A 23,210-nucleotide genomic window follows, 5' to 3' on the forward strand; every position below is an offset into this window, starting at 1 on the left:
GGTTAGTTTCAGTGTACTGTATTTATAACAGTAATAATATTATTTTATTTATAATATAAAATAACGAGTAACCACACAGGAACAGTAGCACTGCTTTGACGCTGGGTACCGCCAGTCTGCAAAACCGAGTGGAGAACTTGCGTACGACAAGGCATGAGGTACCGTGGAAAAGTGCGTGGCTTTACGCCAAGTGTAGGTTTTATACATCGCGATTTGAACGTGGAAAAGTTCTTACGCAACATTTCTGTGCATACGCACCATTTATACATGAGGCCCCAGAACTTCTGGAAAAATGTGTTGTGGACAGACAATGCAGAGACAGCGTTTCCACGCCACAGTACTCTAAGACATACAGTATTCAAAGAAAACCAAAGATGGCATTGCAACAAAACAACCTAATCCTAATTATAATGTCTGGTGGTGGGGAAATTAGGATTTTGCTGCTTGTTGTCTTGTGCTGCTCACCATCACAGAGTCTGCTATGAATTCTTTATTGTACCAGAGGGTGCCTTGGGATAATCTGAGACCATATGTCAGAAAATTGAATCACAACCAAAAGTGAATCTTGGAACATGACAGTGACCATAAATATACCAATAAATACACTAAAGAATGGCTGAAATGAACAAAATGGAGGGTTCAGTCATAGTCCTGATCTGAATCCCCATTGAGATTCTGTGTGGAGGTTTAAATGTGTTATATACAAAAGACACCCCTCTAAGATGACAGAGCTGAAATTTTACATGGAGGAATGGAAAAAACGTTCTCCTAATCAATGTCAGAGACTAGTAGGCAATTTCAGGAAATAGAAACTTAAGGGGGCAACACCAACTACTTGAGCCAAGGGTGGAATTACTTTTTCCACAGACAGAAAATCTATTCATTTTTTGTTGAAAAGATTATTGCAGTCATTTTTTTTTTTCATTTACATCATCTTTATCTAAAGATACTGTTTAAATGAAATTCAAATATTGATATGTCCACATACAGTCAGTCAGTCATTATCTAACCCGCTATATCCTAACACAGGGTCACAGTAGTCTGCTGGAGCCAATATCAGCCAACATAGGGCGCAAGGCAGCAGCAAATCCCCGGGCAGGGCGCCAGCCCACCACAGGGCACACACACACGCACACACCAAGCACACACTAGGGACAATTTAGGATTGCCAATGCACCTAACCTGCATGTCTTTGGACTGTGGGAGGAAACCGGAGCACCCGAAGGAAACCCATGCAGACACGGGGAGAACATGCAAACTTCACGCAGGGAGCGAAGCGAAGTGAAAGGGAAGCAAACCCAGGTCTTCTTACTGCGAGGCAGCAGCGCTACCACTGCACCACCGTGCTGCCCCTGTCCGCATACAGTATGTTAAAAAAGAAAAAAAATTCATGGGATGTATTGATCTTCTTTCATGGCTCTATATGGCCAAGGACTACTAAAATTTAAATTATGGCATTACTATTCCCTTTATCATAGGGCCAAATGTTCTTTCCTTTTCCAAACTGACTTTAACAGGCACTAAGGGAGGCTCTGAAAGATAATGGAACAAATGGAGACTAACCAAGGGTTGAAGGAACCATACACAACAGAAAGAGTCTGTCTGTCTGCATGCTCCCCTCACCTATAAATGTAAAAAAAAATTCTATAAATGTTACTGTCGACTCAATATACACATTTATATACTACTAGCTGTGCTCTGTGGCTCTGCCTGCATAGCAGTGAAACAAGACAAACTTTAAAAATCAATAAACAAACAGGTATCGCTAGGTAAGTGGAGACAAGGTATGCTCCAAAACATGGCCAGAGGTAGACTGATTTGAACGGAGGCTGGCGCGGGATCGAGGAGGCCACTCTGTCGGATTTGCACAAATAAATCAGTACAAGCAAACTATCATACTTAGCATGATGAGTAAAATCGCAAAATCAACTGGAATGTTCAAACAAATTATGAAAATAATTTTCATCTATAGGCTATCCCTTAAGTAGTTCTCTTGTGAAAAGTGGACAGACATACCGAAAGACGTTGGATTTAATATATATTGTGGTAGATAGGGGGCGCTCTCGCTCCCTTAAACCCCTGTCCGTGACTCCAGACACCAGGAAAAAAGTCCACAAGTTGACTGTAATTAAATGCCACAGTGCACAAAGCTCCCTTTCCTCCACAATACTCATATAATAAATCAATAATCACTAAGAAACAATCCTCCACTCCCAGACGCGTTGCCACCCTTCCACCCAGGTCAGCTCACCGTCTGGGAGCTCCCACAGTCCTTTTATATCTCCTGACCCGGAAGTGTTCCTAATCCCCAGTCCATGCGACTCTCAATCACTTCCGGGTCAGGTACAAGTTCTTTTCTTCACCCCGGAAGCACATCATTCCTCTTGTCCACGTGTGCTTCCGGGGCGTAGGGAAAATATCCATTATTCCTCCCTGCAGCATCTCCTAGTGGCCCCCAAGGCATCCAGCAGGGCTGTGCATAAAAACTACATTGTCCATGAAGCCCTGCTGGTCTTCTGGGGACCCCCATACTGCAAGGAGGGCTCCACCTGGCAGCTTGGGGGTATTGGCCGGGGTAAACGGCCGGCCATCCATCACTATATATATATAGAGACATTTGTTTTAACAGAAAAACTTGTTTAGGTTAAAGCAAATAATTTTGAAAGCAATAACTGTAATTATTGACCTGGCTTTCAGTTTTATAATGCAGTAAGCGTACTTGTTCTCTGTGCAGGTCCTTACCTCCCGCATCAAAAACATTTGCCATCTATAAATATATTTCACTAAGGCAAGACAACCATGGAAAGCACACCGGAAGGGGCATGGATTCACTAAGCCGCCGACAAGTGAGACACCTATGGCGCACGCAGGAAGGAGCCACGCCCACCAACTCCAAGACCATTGGATACGACGACAACTCACAGAGCCACGCCCACCAACTCGGACACGACGACACAGAAAAACCGGTGCCATTTATATTCGTCTGTCGTAGAGGTCACATGCAGCTACGACCCACGTTGTTAATAGAGGCATGTTTCTCGGAGGTGAATCGCCATATGGCGTGTAAAACTGTTTGCGAGGGGTATCCCATGGGATCCTTAAAACGTTCCTTTACAACTGAGGTTAAAACACAATGAAGTGAGCAGTCTTTAAAAACTGAGTTTTCGGTTACGACGCACGACCGCACGCACTATAGCAAACTGTTTTACACGCTACATACAGCAATTCGCATCCGTGACAAACATGCTTCTTCTTAGATATTCCTGCACTTTGTACACACCCCCCTCCCACCGTGGTCGGGTGTCTTGGTGGATTATATATAGAAAGGCAGCCAAAACCGCACAGAGCAATGAAAAGTCTACGTGAGTCACAGGTGCATCTGGACTGTACAAAGACGACAACGACTCGAGTGATGAGTTGGAGGTGGGCACATCAGCAGGCAGTGTATACTGAACGAGAAATCAGCAGACTAGCATGACGGAGGGAGCGGAGTGGATGTCCTTCTCCTCTCCTCCTGTTCCACCCTGAGCGCCGCACGGACGATTGTGTGTTGGTTTGTTCCGTGCATTGGTTAAACCCCAATGAAGGAAGCAGTCTTTAAAAACCAATAAGCCCTGTGCGTCTGTTTCATTACCATCTTACCTGCTTCACCAATGCAGGCCTTGCAACAGCGATCATTCCCATGACCGCGAGCCAACCGGTAACCAAAGTCTTTGGGTTCAGGGGAGTATGGTTACAAAGCTGAAACTTTAAAGGAATTGACGGAAGGGCACCACCAGGTGTGGAGCCTTTCGCTTCATTTGACTCAACACAGGAAACCTCACCCGCCCGGACACGGACAGGATTGACAGATTGATAGCTCTTTCTCGATTCTGTGGGTGGTGGTGCATGGCAGTTCTTAGTTGGTGGAGCGATTTGGCTGGTTATTTCCGAAAACGAACGAGACTCCCTCCTGCTAAATAGTTACACGACCCAACAGCGGTCGGCATCCAAAAGGGACAAGTGGCTTTCAGCCACGTGAGATTGAGCATTAACAGGTCTGTGATGCACTTGTATGTCCGGTACTGCACGCGCTACACTGAATGGATCAACGTGTGTCTACCCGGCGTGGGTAAGCCGTTGAACCCCATTCGTGATGGAGACCGTGGCTTCCAATTGTTCCCCACAAGCGAAATTCCCAGTGCGTGCGGGTCATACGCCGCACTGATTACGCCCCTTCCTTTGTAAAGCCCCCATGGTCGGGTGACTTGGTGGATTATATATAAAAAATAAGCAGCCAGAACCGCAAAGAACAATGAAAAATCAACGTGGAAACCGACTGAGGCGGTGTTTGGAAAATTAACAGTCAACGTGACTCACAGGTGCGTGTGGACTGTACACAGACGAAAGCGACTCAGGTAGGGAGTTGGGGGCGGGCACATAAGCGGGCAGTGCGTACTGAACGAGCGCTGGAAGGAGAAAGCGCGACGGCGCTCCTCTGGTTTTCAGTCACGGACAATTGTATGTTGGTTCAGTAGCGCATTGTTGCAATGTTACTTTTCTTGGTGGTTTATTAAATTACGGATTTTTCAAATGTTTATTTTTTCCTCTGTGCTTAAAAATCATTTAAAAAGCGGCCTGATTATGCGGCGTATGCTACGCCGCGGGTTGGCTAGTTTAAGATAATTGACAACTGCCATTTTTCCTGCAATGGACCGCCATCCTATCTAGGGTTGGATCCTGCCTTATGCCCAAAGCTGATGGGACTGAGTTACAAATGAACTGCAACAGTTCAATAATCTGATTATTCATAGAAATCTGATTTCTCAAATATGATGCAAGTCCTTATTACGATTAGAGAAACTCGGTTATTGGCCCCTGAGAAACCTGATTACCTGAAGTAGATTTCTCCTTGAATGATCTGATTATGTGGCCATGTAATCATTTAACCGGGTTACTGTTAAGGATTTAGTATTTTGGTTCATAAACACAGGTAGAAACATCCACAAAATGAATTTCTATAGGCAAATTTTTGAGAGGTCGCATTATTCCTTCTCCTGACTGAAATAATCTGTCTCAGTATTTCAGAAATTACTAAATCTGTATTGATAAACCCTGTTGATAAACAGAACATGCAGTGCTCAACTCAGCAACACAACCTCAACAGCAATAGGGTAATAAAAGTAAGGTGCGTTACATAGTCAGTAAAGTAACGAGTAACCTAACACATATCTTATTGAAGTTAATAATACTTGTGTTATTATTACTCCAGCAGCACTGGATGTAAGACAAGAAGCACAGGTGCCGGGGTCAGTTCTTGGCAGAGTGCACAGTGTCACAGCTAAGCAAAAAAGTGTTTGCTGTGTATGGTCTGATAACAGAACCATATAAATATTTGACTTAATATATTTATAAAACACGAGAAAATATTTACAGGCATCATACTCATTATCCAATTGACAGCAGCCATTGATGATGTTGATCTCTTTCTTTGCACAGCTTTATGATGTTGGAGCATTTTGCCAGAGGAGAACTCCAGAAGACTACTTGTGAATGTGAACCAGGATTATTGAGAAATCAGGTTACTGTCTTAACCGGGTTATTCACCTTAACCTGATTATGTGTGTGCATGTAAACACACTGGCTGGCTCTGTCCTATTGTTGTTGCTTAATGCAGGAACCACTCCAGAGTACAAACTCATTCAAACTTTTCACAATAATAATATTATTTTCATTGAATTTGGAAATGAACATATCGTGTATATACTCAGCATTGGCTTTTTTAGAACACCTTCAGTTCCTGGAGAAAAATCATTTCTGCAGAGTGTTTCAATTACACCTCCGGCATGTTGGTTTAATTCAGTGAGGCTACGTCACATGAGTTCTACAAAGCAGATGATGACAGTATACTCCTGTGAGGCCCATATTCAGAAAAGGATCTTGGAGACCACTACAACATAGCAAATCAACTTGTTTTTGTACTAATTTCAATTTTCTTGTCTAACTAACTTGTACATTTTACATAGCATTCAGAGAAAATCCTTGTGGATACATGGAGAACATTGTAAGCTCTTCACAGAAAATGAACAAACTGGCAGTCGATCCCTTATTTTTGCTACTACATTATGCCACCAATATTTTGGACATACCTTAGGAAAAAAAATGAAATTGCTATTGCTTATTTCAGCGTTTCTCAACCTTTAAGTATTTGCGGCCTGAGTTTTCATAACAGTTTTGATCGCGCCCCCCCTAACATTTTTTTGAAATGTAGATGCATATTTTATTATACCTACTTAACTTTTATCGACATTTATCTAACTCTATATTTATTGTTCTAGTATCAGAATTAATATAGTATAATTTGTTTTGGTTTTAACAGATGTTTTTTTCATATTCTTGATTTTTGTTTTCTTTTTTTCACATCTTCGCACCCCTTTTTGTTACTTCACACACCCCTGAGGGGGCCGCCCCACAGGTTGAGAACCACTGCCTTATTTTAAAATCTTGTTTTGTTTTTTTATTTTTTGATAGTCACCTTCCTAGTCAAGACAGAAGATCTTGGATTATATGATGGTAGGTAAAAGATGAAGACTTTCCTCTGCCTAATTCTAAAGCTTATGATTTAAATTGCTGTGGGTTTTGTTTCCTTCCATATTTGTGACTCTATGTTTAAGATCTTATGAAAATCACAGCAGACCAATCAGCACCTCAAAACTAGCATGAAAGACAAAGCTGATTTCCCCTAAGAGCTGGTTAACATGTTTCCTTTATGACTGGCTTCCCTGGTGCCTTTTCGTTGCTGTGGAACCCATTAAATAAACTTGATTCTGCTGGTGCCTGGCTTCTTTAATTCTGTTAACAGGCTGGGGAGGAAGGACTGTCAGTCTACACATATTAAATGCTGCATGACCTGTGCTGTGTGTACATAACCGGCTTTGATCCAAAACCAGCCAAGTCCATTTTATCAGTTAAAATGGGGCTTATGCAATAGCATTACATTGTGCAATGCATTATTATATTATGTTATGCTGTCAAGACCTCTTTCTATAATATAAAGTAGGTGTACTGGACGTAATTAAAATGTACCTTTTTGCCAAACATATGTTAATACAGCTGGCAAGTATGGAAAAAAATCCTTAAATATTTATACCAGATGTACTCGTCTCCTGAATTGTCAGCTTTGCTAGTTTTATGTCTCCTATTGTCCCAGACCATTTACAATATGTACATCTATGTGTTTTGATTGTTGTCACACCAGTTGCTGTCATAATGTTCTTTAAAACTGTTGCTCATTGAAAGACTGCATCTGGTGTGAGTATCACATTTTAGATTTGCAGCTTAATGACTGACATCTGCCTAACATTAAGCCAGTAGAAGATAGTTGGTGGTTATAATGTGTTCCCCAAACCCAGGAAAACACCAGAAACATCAAATGTATTATAAAAGGATATTTTCATTAAGTAAATAAATACAAAAGGGACAAAGTCTGGCAAGTAATAACTAATAAGTGAAAGGAGTCACAATCTCTCATGCGGTGGGTGGTCTGTCCAATGGACCTCAATGTCCATCCATCCATCCATCCATTTTCTAACCCGCTGAATCCAAATACAGGGTCACGGGGGTCTGCTGGAGCCAATCCCAGCCAACACAGGGCACAAGGCAGGAACCAATCCTGGGCAGGGTGCCAACCCACCGCAGGACACACACAAACACACCCACACACCAAGCACACACTAGGGCCAATTTAGAATCGCCAATCCACCTAACCTGCATGTCTTTGGACTGTGGGAGGAAACCGGAGCACCTGGAGGAAACCCACGCAGACACGGGGAGAACATGCAAACTCCACGCAGGGAGGACCCGGGAAGCGAACCTGGATGTCCTAACTGCGAGGCAGCAGGGACCTCAATGTACTAATAGTTTTCCTTTGTACTTACTATACCCCTCTTTCTCTGTCACTTTTCTTTATCTCTGACTTCTCCTCCCTATTCTTCCAGTTGAGTGGCCTTCATTATCTTTTCTCTCAACTTCACACCCAGTATGTCCCTTTTCATAACGTGGCTGTATACTCCTTCCTGGATCACTTCTGGCCCTTTCTTGGAGTGACGTCCAGGTTCAGGTAGTCAAGGCTAGAGTTTTGGAGTATCAGGGAAATGGGTTCATATTGAAATAATACAACTCCTCAATGATCCTCACAAAACTAAACGCTGAAAACAGCATTGCGATATTCTAGAGCAGTGGTTCCCAAACTCGGTCCTTGGGATCCACTGTGGCTGCAGGTTTTTGTTCCAACCAGATTCACAATCGGTGATAATAATCGATAACAACTGATCTCTTTTAATTAGCTGGACTTTTTTACTCTTCTGTTATTCTGCATTCAGAAAAACACAACAGTATGTTTTTTGCATTTATAAGACATTTCCATTTTTTAAAAAAGCTACAAATGCTTAACTCTCTTTTGTTATTTTCCTATTATTCTCCTGTGTAGTTTTCTTCCTTCATTTAACCCTAATAGTGACAATTAACAACCAGCACAGCAGACACCCAGGATGATGAAAGCAGCAAAGACTTCAATGTCAGGCTCACTAATTAGGAAAGAATGAAAATAAGGTTGAAAATACTGTTAACGACTTTAAAAAAAAAACCCTACATATTGCCCATATAACTGCTTATTACATTTTAATAAAAATCTACCAAACTTTGTTTGTAATTTCTACATTGACTCCAAAACACGAAAACTTGGAAATAATGACTCACTTAATTGAGCTAAGAGTCCAATGGAACAAAAACCTGCAGCCACAGAGGGTCCCCAGGATCGAGTTTGGGAACCGCTGTTCGAGGGCGTTCTTGGGGAGCTCTGCTCTACTGTGAGGAGGCAATGGCTTCATGTCATTTTCTGTTTTTAATATCATGTGCCAAAAATGTACTTTTCTTTTGTCAGCACATGGGCATAGAGGGATACTATTGTCCACAGACAAATATATCTCCCTGAAAGAATTCTGTAGGGGCTCTCCTCACATCTGTTAGATATGTTTTTCCGAATTTTTCCTTTGACACCCAGAGCTGCCTACTTGAGTTCTTTGGCAACCAGTAAGACCTTGAATTGCACCTTCACCTTCTTTTTTCACAATATTAATTCGATTCCTTTTGCTGTTTCCGCTGTGCTTTTGATTAAGCCAATGGTGTCTTAATAGGTATGTCTGAGTCTAAACTGTGTGTTTGTTTATTCATAATTATTTGCTAGTGCTGTAGTAAAAATATAGCAAATTAACAAAGCATAAAAGATGACTTATTTCAAGTTTAGCCATGAGCCTCACCCTTAGTAATCGTCTTCATTCTAGCCTGTCTCTCCTGTTCAGTGCAGATCAATTCAGCTGACCTGCGGCTATCTGTTTATGACCGCACAGGCGGCAAGTGGAGGTCAGTCTGTTCTTCCAGCTACAATGAAGTTGTTGCTCAGATCAGCTGTGAAGAAATGGGCTTTATCAGGTACTGAAATTCTCTCTTTGTCTTTTTCTGCTTTATTTTTTCTAATTTGTGTCCCGTTGGTTTACAAATTTTGGGTTTTTCAAGGTTTTTTTTTTTTTTCCAAATTTCAGGTATCTGTCTTATTCAGAAAGAACCGTCAGCACAGTTGGTGCCAATGGGTCAGCTGGATACTTTTGTGTTGATGAGAAAGAACTGCAGTTTGGCAAAAAGATTCAAGAGGTTTTGATTCCTTGGTAAGTTCAAGATGTATTTGATAGTGATTAGTCTCTCTATTGTATAAGAAAATCTTGGGACAAGACGAGACTTATTCAGATAGACAAGACAAGACATTTTCAGAGAGATAATTACACATACCACGAGCCGAGACTTTGTACCAAGAGATGAAATGAAGACCTAACAGGTCCAAGCGGGGATGGAAATAAAAGACAAAGAGTAGAAGACAAAGTAGAATGTCATAAACTGGTTCAAAAATGTTGGTGTGATACACATGCAGAGCAGGTTACAGATTATGAAAGTACTAAAATTCGAAAGTCTCTTAAAACTGATAGTAAAGATCGCATTAGTGCTAACAAATGGAAATGATTACTCAGTGAAATAACGGAACAGTAAAAGGAGATTGAATATATGGACATAGGAGATATGTCAGAAGTATGTAGATATTGTAACTTTAAAGTTTAAGACAGAGACTTGTAGATCGTGTAATTCATGGTGCCATCAGGGAAAAGTAGTGTTTCTTCCCAATGAAGTGGTGTATCCACGAGAAATAAAAGATTTGTTATTTGGTGAAAGGTAAATCCACAAACACTACAGGCAAAATATCTAAATCTACAATAATTTATTTGTCTTTGCATTATTCAATGCTCAAAACGTAGATTTACACGATTCAGGACCATATACTATGAGAATCTGTGGTCCCACAACAATTAAAGCTATTACCAAGTTTCATTTCAAAGAAACCACAATTCGGTCAGATTTATATTTATGATCACAGAGAAGCGATGCAATCAAAATTGTTAAAGAAAGAGTTAAACAATCGGATGTATTAGAAATTATACAACCAATAATGGATACAAATCTATACGTCCAAAAGTATCGCACTTTACATGAAATTTACCTGACAAACATGGACACAGAAGTTTTCTTGAATTTTTATATGTATCCGAAAGATCACGCTCACATATATAATAAACCAACATGTGACAAATTGTCAGTGATAATTGTTTCGAAAGACTGAGATATCAAAGACAGAGTTTACTGTATATTTGCATTTATCCAAAAGCACAGCATGATTCATCACAAGCGGCAGGTCCAGGAAATGACTAGCACGTAGTCAGGGGTTAGCGAGCAAAGTGAACAGGGGGCAGAGTCCCCTAGATTTCTAAAAAAATAAAATATATCCATTATATTACCTATTAACAATTTTGCCACATTCTAACCTGCTTAATCCAAACCAGGGTTGTGGGGGATGCAGAAGTCTATCCTAGCTAACATAGGGGTGCAAGGTAGGAACAAATCCAAAAAGAGTGGCAGTCCATCACAGGGTGAATACACACTTCCATATTTGCTGATTCACTTCACATGCATGTCTTTGGACGATGGAAGGAAGCTCATGCAGACACAGGAGGAACATTCAAGCTCCACGTAGGGAGGACCCAGGATGCAAACCTGGGTCTCCTTGCTGTAAGGCAGCAGCACAACCACTGCACCACCCATCTATTAATTTATTCAAAAGTCCGTCAGTCATCTGAACATATTTATACAGCAGATTTCATACAAATAGATAACTGTAGGTTTCTCTATTTATACAAAATGACTAATTTTCATTCTTTCAGGTAATGACAGTTTTTCCCTTGTATACGTAAAATACAGACAGGAGGTTATCATAGACTATTTTTTAGACTATTACAGTAAGTAAGATAGCATCTCAACGTAACAACTGACACAAAAACAAAATCCTCTTGAAATCAAATTTGGATTCAGAATCAACTACTTAAAGTATAACAGTCAGCGAAAGCTGCCAAATTGGCAATCACAAGTACAGTATTGGAAACCATCTGCTCTGCAAGCCATTTGCCCATGATTCAAGGCATTTTCTGGCAATCAAAAGACATCTCAGTCTCAAGAAAAAGTGAAATGTAATTGCTGAAGATAACCTCAAATTTTGAACTTTCTCAGCTCTGAAATTAGTCTACACAGAGTTGGCAGTTGCAAGTGTTCAATAAGAGATACTGTAGAGGAAGGTGTGAATAGAATTCCGTTTCCACAAGTTGTTCCATGGATCAAGATCTTTTCACACCCTGGGGGCAGAACGTCTCTGTATACGGTGTATACTGCTAACACAGTCACTGTGGTGGGCTCTCATTTCACTGTTCATTATTTACTGTTGTTCCTCTGGGCATCACAGATCCTACACAGGAATGAGAGTCTCCCTTCAGCCATCACTTGCAGAATAACTCTGCTATCATGTCCGTACTTCTATCATAATCTGTAATGTGTCCGGCTGACCACCAAATTTCAGCAGGTTTGGCTGTAATTAACTCATTCAGCTCATTAAAGTGTCTTTTAGTGTAATAGCAGTGAAAGTGCCACAAGTCACCTACAGTAGAATGATCCTGTCTACTAATCTCCTTTAATCATGAGGACACCTCTAGTGGTAACTGTGAGTACAACACTCAAGCAATCCAATTGATTTCCACAATTGCGAAAGCAGACCTTCTTTTCCCATTTCGTTTCTAGGTGCAAGGATTATTTTTTTCTACCATTCACTGTGGATGTTATTGTGTCTCTTATAGGCACCTTTCCCCCTTTCTGTAACCTATCCTGCATTACAGAATTTCTCACAGATGGCTATTGTTTTGTGTTATTAACCCAAACATTAGATTTGAATGTATTTGAACACATCTTAGGACATCTGGACAGAGTGTTTTGTTCTAGCTGCCATACCTTACATTGACCTTGACCTTTGACCTAGCAGTTGGCCAGCCTTCCACTGTCCAATGTTTTCTCTGAGTCAGTGTTGTTTACTTCTGCCACTTTGGATGACACATAGTCAACAGCAGTTTATTCAGCTGCTAGTTCGGACTTTGTTTGTTCAGTCTGTGGCTGAGCCTCTGTTCCTGTCTCTGTACTTTGGTCTCAGCAAACACATGGCTGGATGACTTTAAGTACCATTAGTGGCAGAGACTAGTAGAGCAAACCCCTTGAACTTTATGATATTCTAAAGTTGTCATGATATTTTGTAACAAAACTGATGATAAAGACAGTGAACATCCAAAAACAGACCTGATGATCATCTGCAACAGGAGTTGCCATTTAAAGGCAGAGAGACTACTTTTAATCTGTTGCTTCTGCATTGTACTCCTAAACAGATAACATGCATTCACCAAACTCTCTTTACTTAGGAGGGCATTTCAAACGTGCACACACACATTTACCGAATCACACCACAAAACCTTTCTTTAGTGGCACAGAGTAAATTTTTACTAGTTAAAAAAAGTGTCTTCTTAAAATGGCATTTAAAGAGGAATTAAGTGAAGCTTTGGTGGTCTGTCACTATATTTCCATTTTTTAAGCAAAGTCTTGAGAAGCTCATGAAATCATCCATCCATCTTCCAACCCGTTGAATCCGAACACAGGGTCACAGGGGTCTGCTGGAGCCAATCCCAGCCATCACAGGGCGCTAGGCAGGAACCAATCCCAGGCAGGGCGCCAACCCACTGCAGGACACACACACCCACACTCAATTTACAATCACCAATCCACCTAACCTGCATGTCTTTGGACTGTGGGAGGAAACTGGAGTACCCGGAGGAAACCCACGCAGACACAGGGAGAACATGCAAACTCCACGCAGGGAGGACCCGGGAAGTGAACCCGGGTCTCCTAACTGCGAGGCAGCAGCGCTACCCACTGCGCCACTGTGCCGCCCTCTCATGAAATCAAGCAAAAATAAATTAGATGGTCTGTTCAAATGCTATGTACTTGAGAAAAGTAGAAATAATTCATCATTACTAAAGGTACTTATACAAATGATAAGAGATGACTTTTTTTAGAAATAGAGAGGTGTTCATAGAGACAGGAATGAAAATATCTGAGAGTTTTATTAATAAATGTCTTCATTTTTCATACAGGAAATAAGAGTTTTCCAGTAAGATAATACAATAAATACAGTCAATACTAATCAGTCATTTTAGGTGCTTATGTCCCACAGCTCCATGGAACAGGGATCAAATCCTAGCCTCTCTAGCTTTTCAACTTCTGACATCACAAAAATTTAACAGTCTCATTAATAACTGACTCTATCTATCTATCTATCTATCTATCTATCTATCTATCTATCTATCTATCTATCTATCTATCTATTGTGGAGGACTGCCGGCTTCGTGCTCCGGCCCTCACCCCCAGGCCACCAGGAGGAGCTCTCCCGACAGCATTATCGTGCCCCGAATTCCAGCAGGGCCTTATGGACTATGTAGTGTTTTTACACAGCCCTGCTGGATACCTTGGGGACCACCGGGAGGGGGGCTCATGGGCTCTTGTGTGCCCTATAACCCGGGAGTACGTCACGGTCATGTGACAGGAAGGAACGACGTGCTCCCGGGTTGAAGAAAAGGACTGTTTACACTAACCCGGAAGTAATAAAGAACTATGGGCTTAATTGGACAGGAACACCTCCGGGTCAGGGGCTATAAAGGGATGATGCTTCAGTCCAGATGCTGAGCTGTGCTGGGAGGGAGAAGAGCAAAGTGTCTGGGCGAGGAGGAGTGAATAGTGTGCTATATTGGTTTATAATTAATGAGTAGTGTGGAAGGTGCTTGGTGCACTGTGTTAAAAGAAAATAAAAAGTCTTGGACTTTTACCTGGTGTCTGGAGTTGTACCTGAGGGTTCAAGGGAGCACTAGCGCCCCCTACTGCCACACTATCTATCTATCTATCTATCTATCTATCTATCTATCTATCTATCTATCTATCTATCTATCTATCTAAAGTCAATCAGCGTTGCATTACGACTCTCTGATTAGATATATGGAATCATAGTTGTGAAGGATGCATGAGTTGCTAGTTGAGAATGCTACTCTAGGTATTTTATCACAATAATCATTTGTTCCATTATTTAGATAGAAATGTGATTTTGGTTGATTTTCACTCCAAAATTCTAATAAAATCAGGATAGACCTCTACATTACTACATATTTTGGTTCATAATATACAATACCGTGGTGTGGTATACCAGTACTAAAAAAAGTAACAAAACAAAACAAATACAAAGTACAGATGGTACCAGCATTTTGGGATTTTCGATACCAGCAGTAAATGTCAGTATTCCTCTCAAAACCATCCCCCATAACCCAACAATCCCAATTCCTCGACTCACAGTATTGCAGTTTTGGAAAAACATACATTTTGTATACTTCACAAAATGAAATTAATGCTTCAACACCTTCAGAACTCTCCACCTTTTTGCTTTGGTGTGATTGGAACTTCATGATGGCTGTACCATACCAACTGCTTTGATTTGATTAAAACTTCTTGGCAATTGAGTGGGAAGTGGTTCATAGGACGATGTTACAATTACAGGGAGACAGGGAGGCAAGCAATTGTGCGGTGCAACAGGGAGGCTAAAGTAAAATATGTTTTTTTGAATTATCTGTTATTTGCTTCAAAACCGATTTGACACTGGTATTGAGGTCCGAAAGCTGATCCAACATACACTGCCACACACACAAACCAATTTAGTTTCCCTGTTGGGAAAAAAGGCCATAGTCAAGAGAAACAGTTACAGAGAAAGAGAATAGGAAAAAAGTCATGTGGTAGGACTTTGAGGTGATTAAGTGACTAAGCCATCACCCAAGTAGGCAGGTCATCAGGGCCTACGCAGTTAGATCTTGTTCTTGTTTTCTGTTTCAGTTTTTGTTGATCATACAATTACTGCACCATCTTGTATATTTTGACATCCCCAGTTCAAACTCCGTTCATACTGGGCCAGTTTAGAGTCTGCAAATGACTTAATATGGAAGGAATCTAAGCCCAAAATGCTGGCCTAAATATATACTTATGATGAAATAACATGGCATGCTCAGGCTCCCTTTGTCCAATTCACGGTCACATTAAACCAAAGCCTCTTTTGGCAGCATCAAGCATAGAAATCAGTTCTGAGTAGGACACCAAGTGCCGCTCTGGTACCACTCATGCGTGCCCTTATACAGTGCTAATGAAGACTCTCCAGTTAACATAATAGTCACATCTTTGGAAAAAAAATGATGAAATCCTATGGAGTCCTTTGTAAAGCATTTTGACAACAACTACATTCAGGATAGAAATCCCAGGGCAGAGACTCTGTAAAGAAGCAGGACTAACCATACTTCCCTGTGTCCATGATGATACATTTTTACCTTTGTCTCTATGGATTTGTTTAGCATTGCAATATAGAACACAGATCCTAAAAATGAATTTCATTGACATCAAACCAAGCTTTTTTAGGCCAACTATCCAAGAGTTTATATCAGATCTGTTCTCCTAAAGTGTCCCTAGTTGGTTACTAAGTAGTCAAACTGTTAGGTAATTGACTTTGTGTGTTTATTATCATTGTGTTTTTGGCTGTTTTTTATCTAGTACAACTCCTGTGCTATTTGTTGACATGATTTTTTTTTACAATTGGAGCTCATGCAGGTTAAATGAGAGAAGAAGAACGAACTGTCAGCCTTAGCCATTGCACCACACTGCTTGTATTTTGAGTTCCCTGTTGTGTATGTCACATTGTCTCTTCACTAGCTCCTACTTGAGCCCATGTGGAAGAACCTTTTGTAATGTAATGGCTTCCATCTACAGATTTCATTGCTGTAAATACAACTTGCAAATCCCTTCATAGTCTCCATTTTGTAAGCCTCAAAAGATTTTAATCTTTCTTTTTATCCTGATACATGTAGCACTGAACAGGCAAGCTTTGTTGAGCTGAATGGCTTGTTCTCATTTCCATCCATCAATCCATCCATTATCCATCCATCCATCCATCCATTTTCTAACCCGCTGAATCCAAATACAGGGTCACGGGGGTCTGCTGGAGCCAATCCCAGCCAAAACAGGGCATTCTCATTTAGATTGTTTAAATGTGCTAATGAAATTAATTTAAATTGCTTTGCATAGGCAGCAGAAAATGGAATAAAATTACTGGAAATCACCAAATAGGTGCCGTATCTAGTGATGTGTTGCAACAGATGACAAATTATCAAAAGGTAGGGGTTTTGAAAAAACTGCTGCTGTTTTGCACAATCCTGAGTTTGTTACTGTTTGGTGATAAGAACAGAGCTCAGATTCCTAAATGATAATAATAATAATAATAATAATAATAATAATAAGAAGAAGAAGAAGAAGAAGAAGAAGATATTTATATAGCACATTTTACAATGGGGCATTATATAATGCATTTTATAATTTTGATGACATGGTTGATCTGAGGCTAGGGATCTGCATCGGCAGTCAGAAGGTTGCTGGCTCGAATCCCATAAACGCCAGAAGTGACTCTACTCTGTTTGACCCTTGAGCAAGGCCCTTAACCTGCAATTGCTTTGTCCAGGGTATGACGTTAACCTGCATCCAGTTTGCAGGGAAAACTTGGAGGTTGGTGGTAGGATTGACACTCCAACCACTGTAAAAAAAAACCTCACACTGTTCATTGTGGTGTTGAGATGTCACCCATTGCACGGCTGCACTTGGATCCCAATTCAGGGGGTTCGTTGTATGGTGGGTATGGCAACACACTGTAATCAGCACATGCTCCCAACCTCTCTGCTCTCTTTAAAAATCAAGTACATCTCCAGGATTTAGAAGATTTACTGCACAATTTGCCCTAGATGTTTACATAGAAATAAGAATTAAAAACTGATAATGCTCACATTTTCTAGACATGTCTGCCCTACAAGTGATGCTGTGATAAAATGATTTGCTTGTTTCTTTAATAACACCTATCATCGGGTATAAACTGAGAAAAGGAAAACAAAAACTTCAGGCTCCTGATCCAGGAGAAAATGAGCCACTGGTGCCTGTGATCTTCAATAATTCCATAATACAAAGATGTATTAATATTGACTGCTTCCTGGATGTTGTACAACACACATTTCTAGAAATCTGGAGTTCGAATAAATTTGAAGTTACTGTGGAAGTGTTGTCATTTAACTCTTTGAGGGCTGAATATTTTTTCCAAAAAACAGTTTCTGAAAAGCAATGGTTTCACACAGAAATCAATATAAAACATCTGTTGCTGCATGCTGTGGCTGCCAGTTTGGCAAAAATGCGCAGCAGGTTTGCTGCCAGGCTGTCTTCTGTGGCTGGGGCAGCAGCAGCGATCACGGTCGCAGTGCATTGCAATGTGGTTTCTACCTCTTATCATTGTTAAGTGACAGTTCTACCTGGTGAACATTGTCAGTACTACGATTAGCTGGGGATCAATTAGCTGAAGCTGGAACCTCACATTCGTTTTCGATCACTTGTATCAAAATCAGAGTCTGAAAAGTCATAGTCCAGTTCAGAGGTAATAGGCGGAATGTCGTCTGCGGAGTATTTTGCTTTACGCATTCGCTTTGATCTTTCACCAGATGTCAGTCCCAGTGTTGCTACTCATGCGAGCGCAAGAAATCGCGGTCAAACCAATGACGCTAACGTTCCTTCAGACAATGAGAGTCCAACTAAAACATAACAGTTGGTTTTCTCACAGTTTACAGTTAATTACCATCATCAACTCCTCCCTTTGACAAAAGTCAACATCAACCCTGAAAGAGTTAAACATTAGATTTCACATTAAACGCACATATTATGGTAGTAAGACAATGAAAGCATTATTTGTCATATCAAAAAAAAATTGTTCAGCACGTGCTTCTTCACTTTGAGCAAAGGATTCTCTTCCATTGTCCCTTAATTTGTTTTGTGTATACTATAAACACATGGCAGGTTCTTTTTTTTTTGTTGGAAATTGTATTTGTTCCAAATCTATTGCAAGGACATAAGGAGTCCACAGTAACAATTGGGGACTCAGCCAGGCAACTCCATTTAATTTAAACAAAACAAAAACATTAGTACGAAGGCACAGAAAACCAATTGTAGGTCAGTCCAGCCTTTACAGCTACTACAGTACATGCAGGTTAAAGCTTCAGGTAGCTCAGGAGCTCCATCCACTAGGAAGTTTAGGTCAAGAATGAGGTGCCCCCCTTTGGACAAGCCTCCTTTTATTTTGTCCTGACCAGAAGGGATGCAGCCTTCTCTGGGCCCCGCAGGTGGGCTCACGCTCCTTCACTGGGGTTCTTCTTGGAGTGGCAAGTGGAAGAGTAAAGGACAGTTAGTGACAACACCTCCTCTCTGCTTTCTATGCACCTCTATTGAGCAATGATAGCACATGTGTGAATTACAGATGCTTTATAATCTTGCAATCAGACGTGATTTTCAGTAAAACAAAATTACAAGATTTTTAAAAAATAATTTAATCAGTGCCATGTATCAGAGAAATAATTAAAAATCGTGATTATTAGTCACATTAAATCTCCTCATCAGCTCTTCCCACAAAAGAGAGCTGATCATTAATAAAAAAAAAGAGTCCAAGTATGCTGTGACCTCTTATTAACTAAAGCCATATTAGTTTAGCGGACAGCAGCACAAGAAATGTACTTTAGAATAGCATTAATCATTAATGTAATCTTGCCCTGCGGTGGGCTGGTGCCCTGCCCGGGATTTGTTCCTGCCTTGCACCCTTTGTTGGCTGGGACTGGCTCCAGCAGACCCCCATAACCCTGTAGTTAGGATATAGTGGGTTGGATAATGGATGGATGGATGGATTAATGTAATCTTACCAAATTCTAAGAGCTCTGCACAAATCCATGGATGAAAAATTGATTTTGTTTTCTGGTTTTAGATAATATATATATAATTTTTCCCATTGAATTATAGGGGGTGTATTAGGATTGTTCTAATTGAGCAGAATTAGCCAACATACCAACAGTGTAGGGGAGAAATAATGTTCAATTTATGACCGAATAGTCAAAGCTCATCTGAACTAACTTTGTAGACAGCATGTGAAAGGATTTTTCACAGAAGGGCTTTCATTTTGGATAGTTCCCAAACATATGCCTGAGCGAAGCTGGAGCTACAAGACATACCTCACTATTAGGGTCCAATGGGGCATCCTCTTGTGATACCCCAACCAGATCAACAATTACTTCTCAACCTGGAATGACTCTATGTTCTGGTCCTCTGAAACAACCACAGTTTGTAAGTGTAGGTGAGATTGGGGACATAAACTGATTAGCAACCTCAAGATTCTGACTAATACGTTTAAATGAATATAAAAATAGAAAGTTTTATTTATTTTTCTCATTTTTTTCCCCAATTTACCTTAAAGGACACCCAATCACACAGTTTCACTATTTATTTTATTATATTGTATTGTATATTTGTCAGTATTATTTATTTATTTGTAGCCATGAATGCTTTCCTTTGCTCACTAAATTGTTTTTGAGAAGGCATAGTGAAACCAGTTTCTAAAAATATAGGTGTGTAAAAATATAAGATAATTTTCACCTATGTGATTTAAACTTTTTGGAATGTTTTGGAATTGAACAGTTTTCCTGTCTATGCTGTGCCAGCATCAGAATGACTTAGCTTTTTTTGTTGTTGTTTGTGTTGTTTTTTTCTGATTTTAGTGACTGTGAAAGCGGCAAAATCCTAACTGTCAACTGCCAAGGTAAGCCATCCAGGATCTCTCAATAAACCGAGCATTCAATGAATCAGTTGATGAAATGGTTCAGTCAGTATTTATAATTCTAAGAGCATATGGCTTAGTGAAAAGTCCACCCTAAAGTATTTAGAGTGCACCGCTGCAGAGGAGGCACTGATTGCAGTTCACAAAGCATGGCTTCAGGTCTGCTGCTGGCGGAGGTGCCTTCTGCGTAGAGGATGTGTGTTCTTCCTCAAGGAATTTCAACCTCCTCTAACAGTTTAAATGCATGCTGCTGTTTTGATTGTGTTCATGATGTGTTGAATGTGTGAGTTTAGAAGTGAGGGTGTGTGTGAGATCCAGAATGAATTAGTGACAGTCCAGAGATGATCTGATAAAAAGAAATGGCCGAGCATATGCACAATCTTTATCAATGTTTATACATTATATATATATATATATATATATATATATATATATATATATATATATATATATATATATATATATATATATATATATATATATATACTGCTCACAAAAATTAAAGGAACACTTTTTATTGGGCCTGGCATGAAATCAATTAAACCTGTCTGATAATTTTCTGGTTGGTTAAGCAGCTGAGGTCATTGTTAATCACTTTCAGCTGTATTGGTGTTCATGGACTTAACGACAGGTGCACTAAAGTGGCAACAATTAGAAAACCCTCAAAACAGGACTGGTTTTACATGTGGAGGTCATTTCAAGTTTCTCCCTCTTGATCTTTTTTGGCTGGTTTTCCACTCGTGCTAGTTTTGGCTTGAGTAATCATCTCTACTGGCAGTATGAGGCGATTCCTTAACCCTACAGAAGTTGCACAGGTTGTCCAACTTCTCCAGGATGGCACATCCACACGTGCTGCAGCAAGAAGGTTTAATGTGTCTCCCAGCACAATCTCCAGAACATGGAGGAGATTTCAGGAGACTGGCTGTTATTCTCGGAGAGCTGGACAGGGCCGTAGAAGGTCCTCAACCCATCAGCAGGACCAATACCTGCTCCTTTGTGCAAGGCGGAACAGGCTGAGCACTGCTCGTGCCCTACAGAATGACCTCCAGAGGGCCACTGGTGTGAATGTCTCTACCCAAACAATCAGGAACAGACTTCATGAAGATGGCCTGTCCTGTAGTGGGCCCTGTGCTCACTGCCCAGCACCGTGGAGCTCGACTGGCATTTGCTCAAGAACACCAGAATTGGCAAGTCCGCCACTGGCGCCCTGTACTTTTACAGACGAGAGCAGGTTCACCCTGAGCAGCTGTGATAGACGTGAAAGAGTCTGGAAAAGACAAGGAGAACGATATGCTGCCTGCAACGTCGTTCAACATGACAGGTTTGGTGGTGGGTCAGTGATGGTCTGGGGAGGCATATCCATGGAGGGACGCACAGACATCTACTGCGTAGGAAATGGTGCTCTGACTGCCATAAGGTATCGAGATGAAATCCTTGAACCCATTGTCAGACCCTACGCTGGTGCAGTAGGTCCTGGTTTCCTCCTAATGCACGACAATGCCCGGCCTCATGTGGCAAGAGTATGCAGGCAGTACCTGGAGGATGAAGGAATTGAAACAATTGAATGGCCTTCACGATCCCCTGACTTAAACCCAATAGAACATCTGTGGGACATTATGTTTCGGTCCATTAGGCGCTGCCAGGTTGCTCCTCAGACTGTACAATAGCTCAGGGATGCCCTCATACAGATCTGGGAGGAAATGCCACAAGACACCATCCGTCGTCTCATTAGGAGCATGCCCCGACGTTGTCAAGCATGCATACAAGCTCGTGGGGCCACACAAGATACTGAAAAGCATTTTGAGTAGCAGAAATTAAGTTTTTGAAAAAATGGACTAGCCTGCCACATCTTCATTTCACTCTGATTTTAGGGTGTCTACACAATTGAGCCCTCTGTAGGCAGAAAACTTTTATTTCCATTAAAAGACTTGGCATCCTTTTGTTCCTAAGACATTGCCCCATCGTTATTTGTATAGATATCCAACTTCATATTGAGATCTGATGTATCTAATGTGTTTCTTTAAAGTGTTCCTTTAATTTTTGTGAGCAGTGTGTATATATATATATTGCATTGCCTAATAAATTCAGATCCTGGGCCAATTTTCTAATTTTATTGCTTTTTTTTATTATTAAGATCTTTTCTTAATTTGCTGTAGTCCTGGATAGGATTAAAATGAGATAAACTGATTTTAATATTTTATATCACACTGTTAGGACTTAGAACTGTTTTGCTTAACTGTGAGAATCCCAAACCACCTTCTATAACTCAGTGAGCAACAGATGTTCTGTATTATCTCAAATTAGAAATATTACAAAACAAAAATCCCAGCACTTTTTTGATACACGGCAAGAATGTTTTAAAGTTTAGATGAGGTTTTTCCTTTTTTTTCTTTGTCTCTTTCTCTTGAGAGGGGATTGAATCTTGTTTTTTTTCTGTATTTTTATTTTTCCTTAATTTCCATTGAATTTATTTTGAAGAAAACTGTCTTGTATGTTATAATTTATTTGATCGAATAGTATGCCATTGTAATTATCTACTTTTTGAAAATTAAAAAGAGTTTTTTCAAACATGGTGTAACATTAAAAAAGTAATAGAATTACAATGCTTTGAAATAAAAAATTCACAGAGCCAAACTGTCTGTAGGATTTGTTATTCAGTAAAATTAGAGAGCTGGTCCTGAGATTAAATACTTTTTCAAGGTATTTTATATACTGAAAACAGGTTTAAATATAATAAAACAATTAATTTTTATTCTGTATGACTTATGCCATATGGAACGACATTTCAAAAGCTAATTGTTGTATTTACAAATATACAGCAGCATTGATCTTAGTGTTTACCACTTTTTCCTTTTGTCCATTTTAGCTTAAAGGAATATCCCACCCTAAAATTACATCTTACTCCATGTAGTTTGCAGTGGTGTCTAACAAAAATATTTAATCTCATATTTTTGTGAAGAATGGTGTTAACAAAGTCTTGGATTGAACAGAACCCAAT

At 40.2% G+C, this 23,210-nt stretch overlaps 1 protein-coding gene across 2 annotated transcripts in view; it reads left to right on the forward strand.

Moving 5' to 3' along the window:
- Positions 1-23,210, forward strand: part of hpn (hepsin) — a 110,978-nt gene that overhangs the window by 61,969 nt on the left and 25,799 nt on the right. Inside the window, exons 4-7 of one of the 2 annotated variants that reach the window (XM_039773621.1) lie at positions 6,511-6,552; positions 9,321-9,468; positions 9,579-9,701; positions 20,154-20,194. In XM_039773621.1, coding sequence (XP_039629555.1) covers positions 6,511-6,552; positions 9,321-9,468; positions 9,579-9,701; positions 20,154-20,194 — 354 coding nt within the window. The remainder of the gene's footprint in view (positions 1-6,510; positions 6,553-9,320; positions 9,469-9,578; positions 9,702-20,153; positions 20,195-23,210) is intronic. The other variant, XM_039773622.1, reaches the window with a different exon arrangement.

This window comes from Polypterus senegalus, chromosome 12 (genome assembly GCF_016835505.1).
Source record: "Polypterus senegalus isolate Bchr_013 chromosome 12, ASM1683550v1, whole genome shotgun sequence".
NCBI lineage: Eukaryota > Metazoa > Chordata > Cladistia > Polypteriformes > Polypteridae > Polypterus > Polypterus senegalus.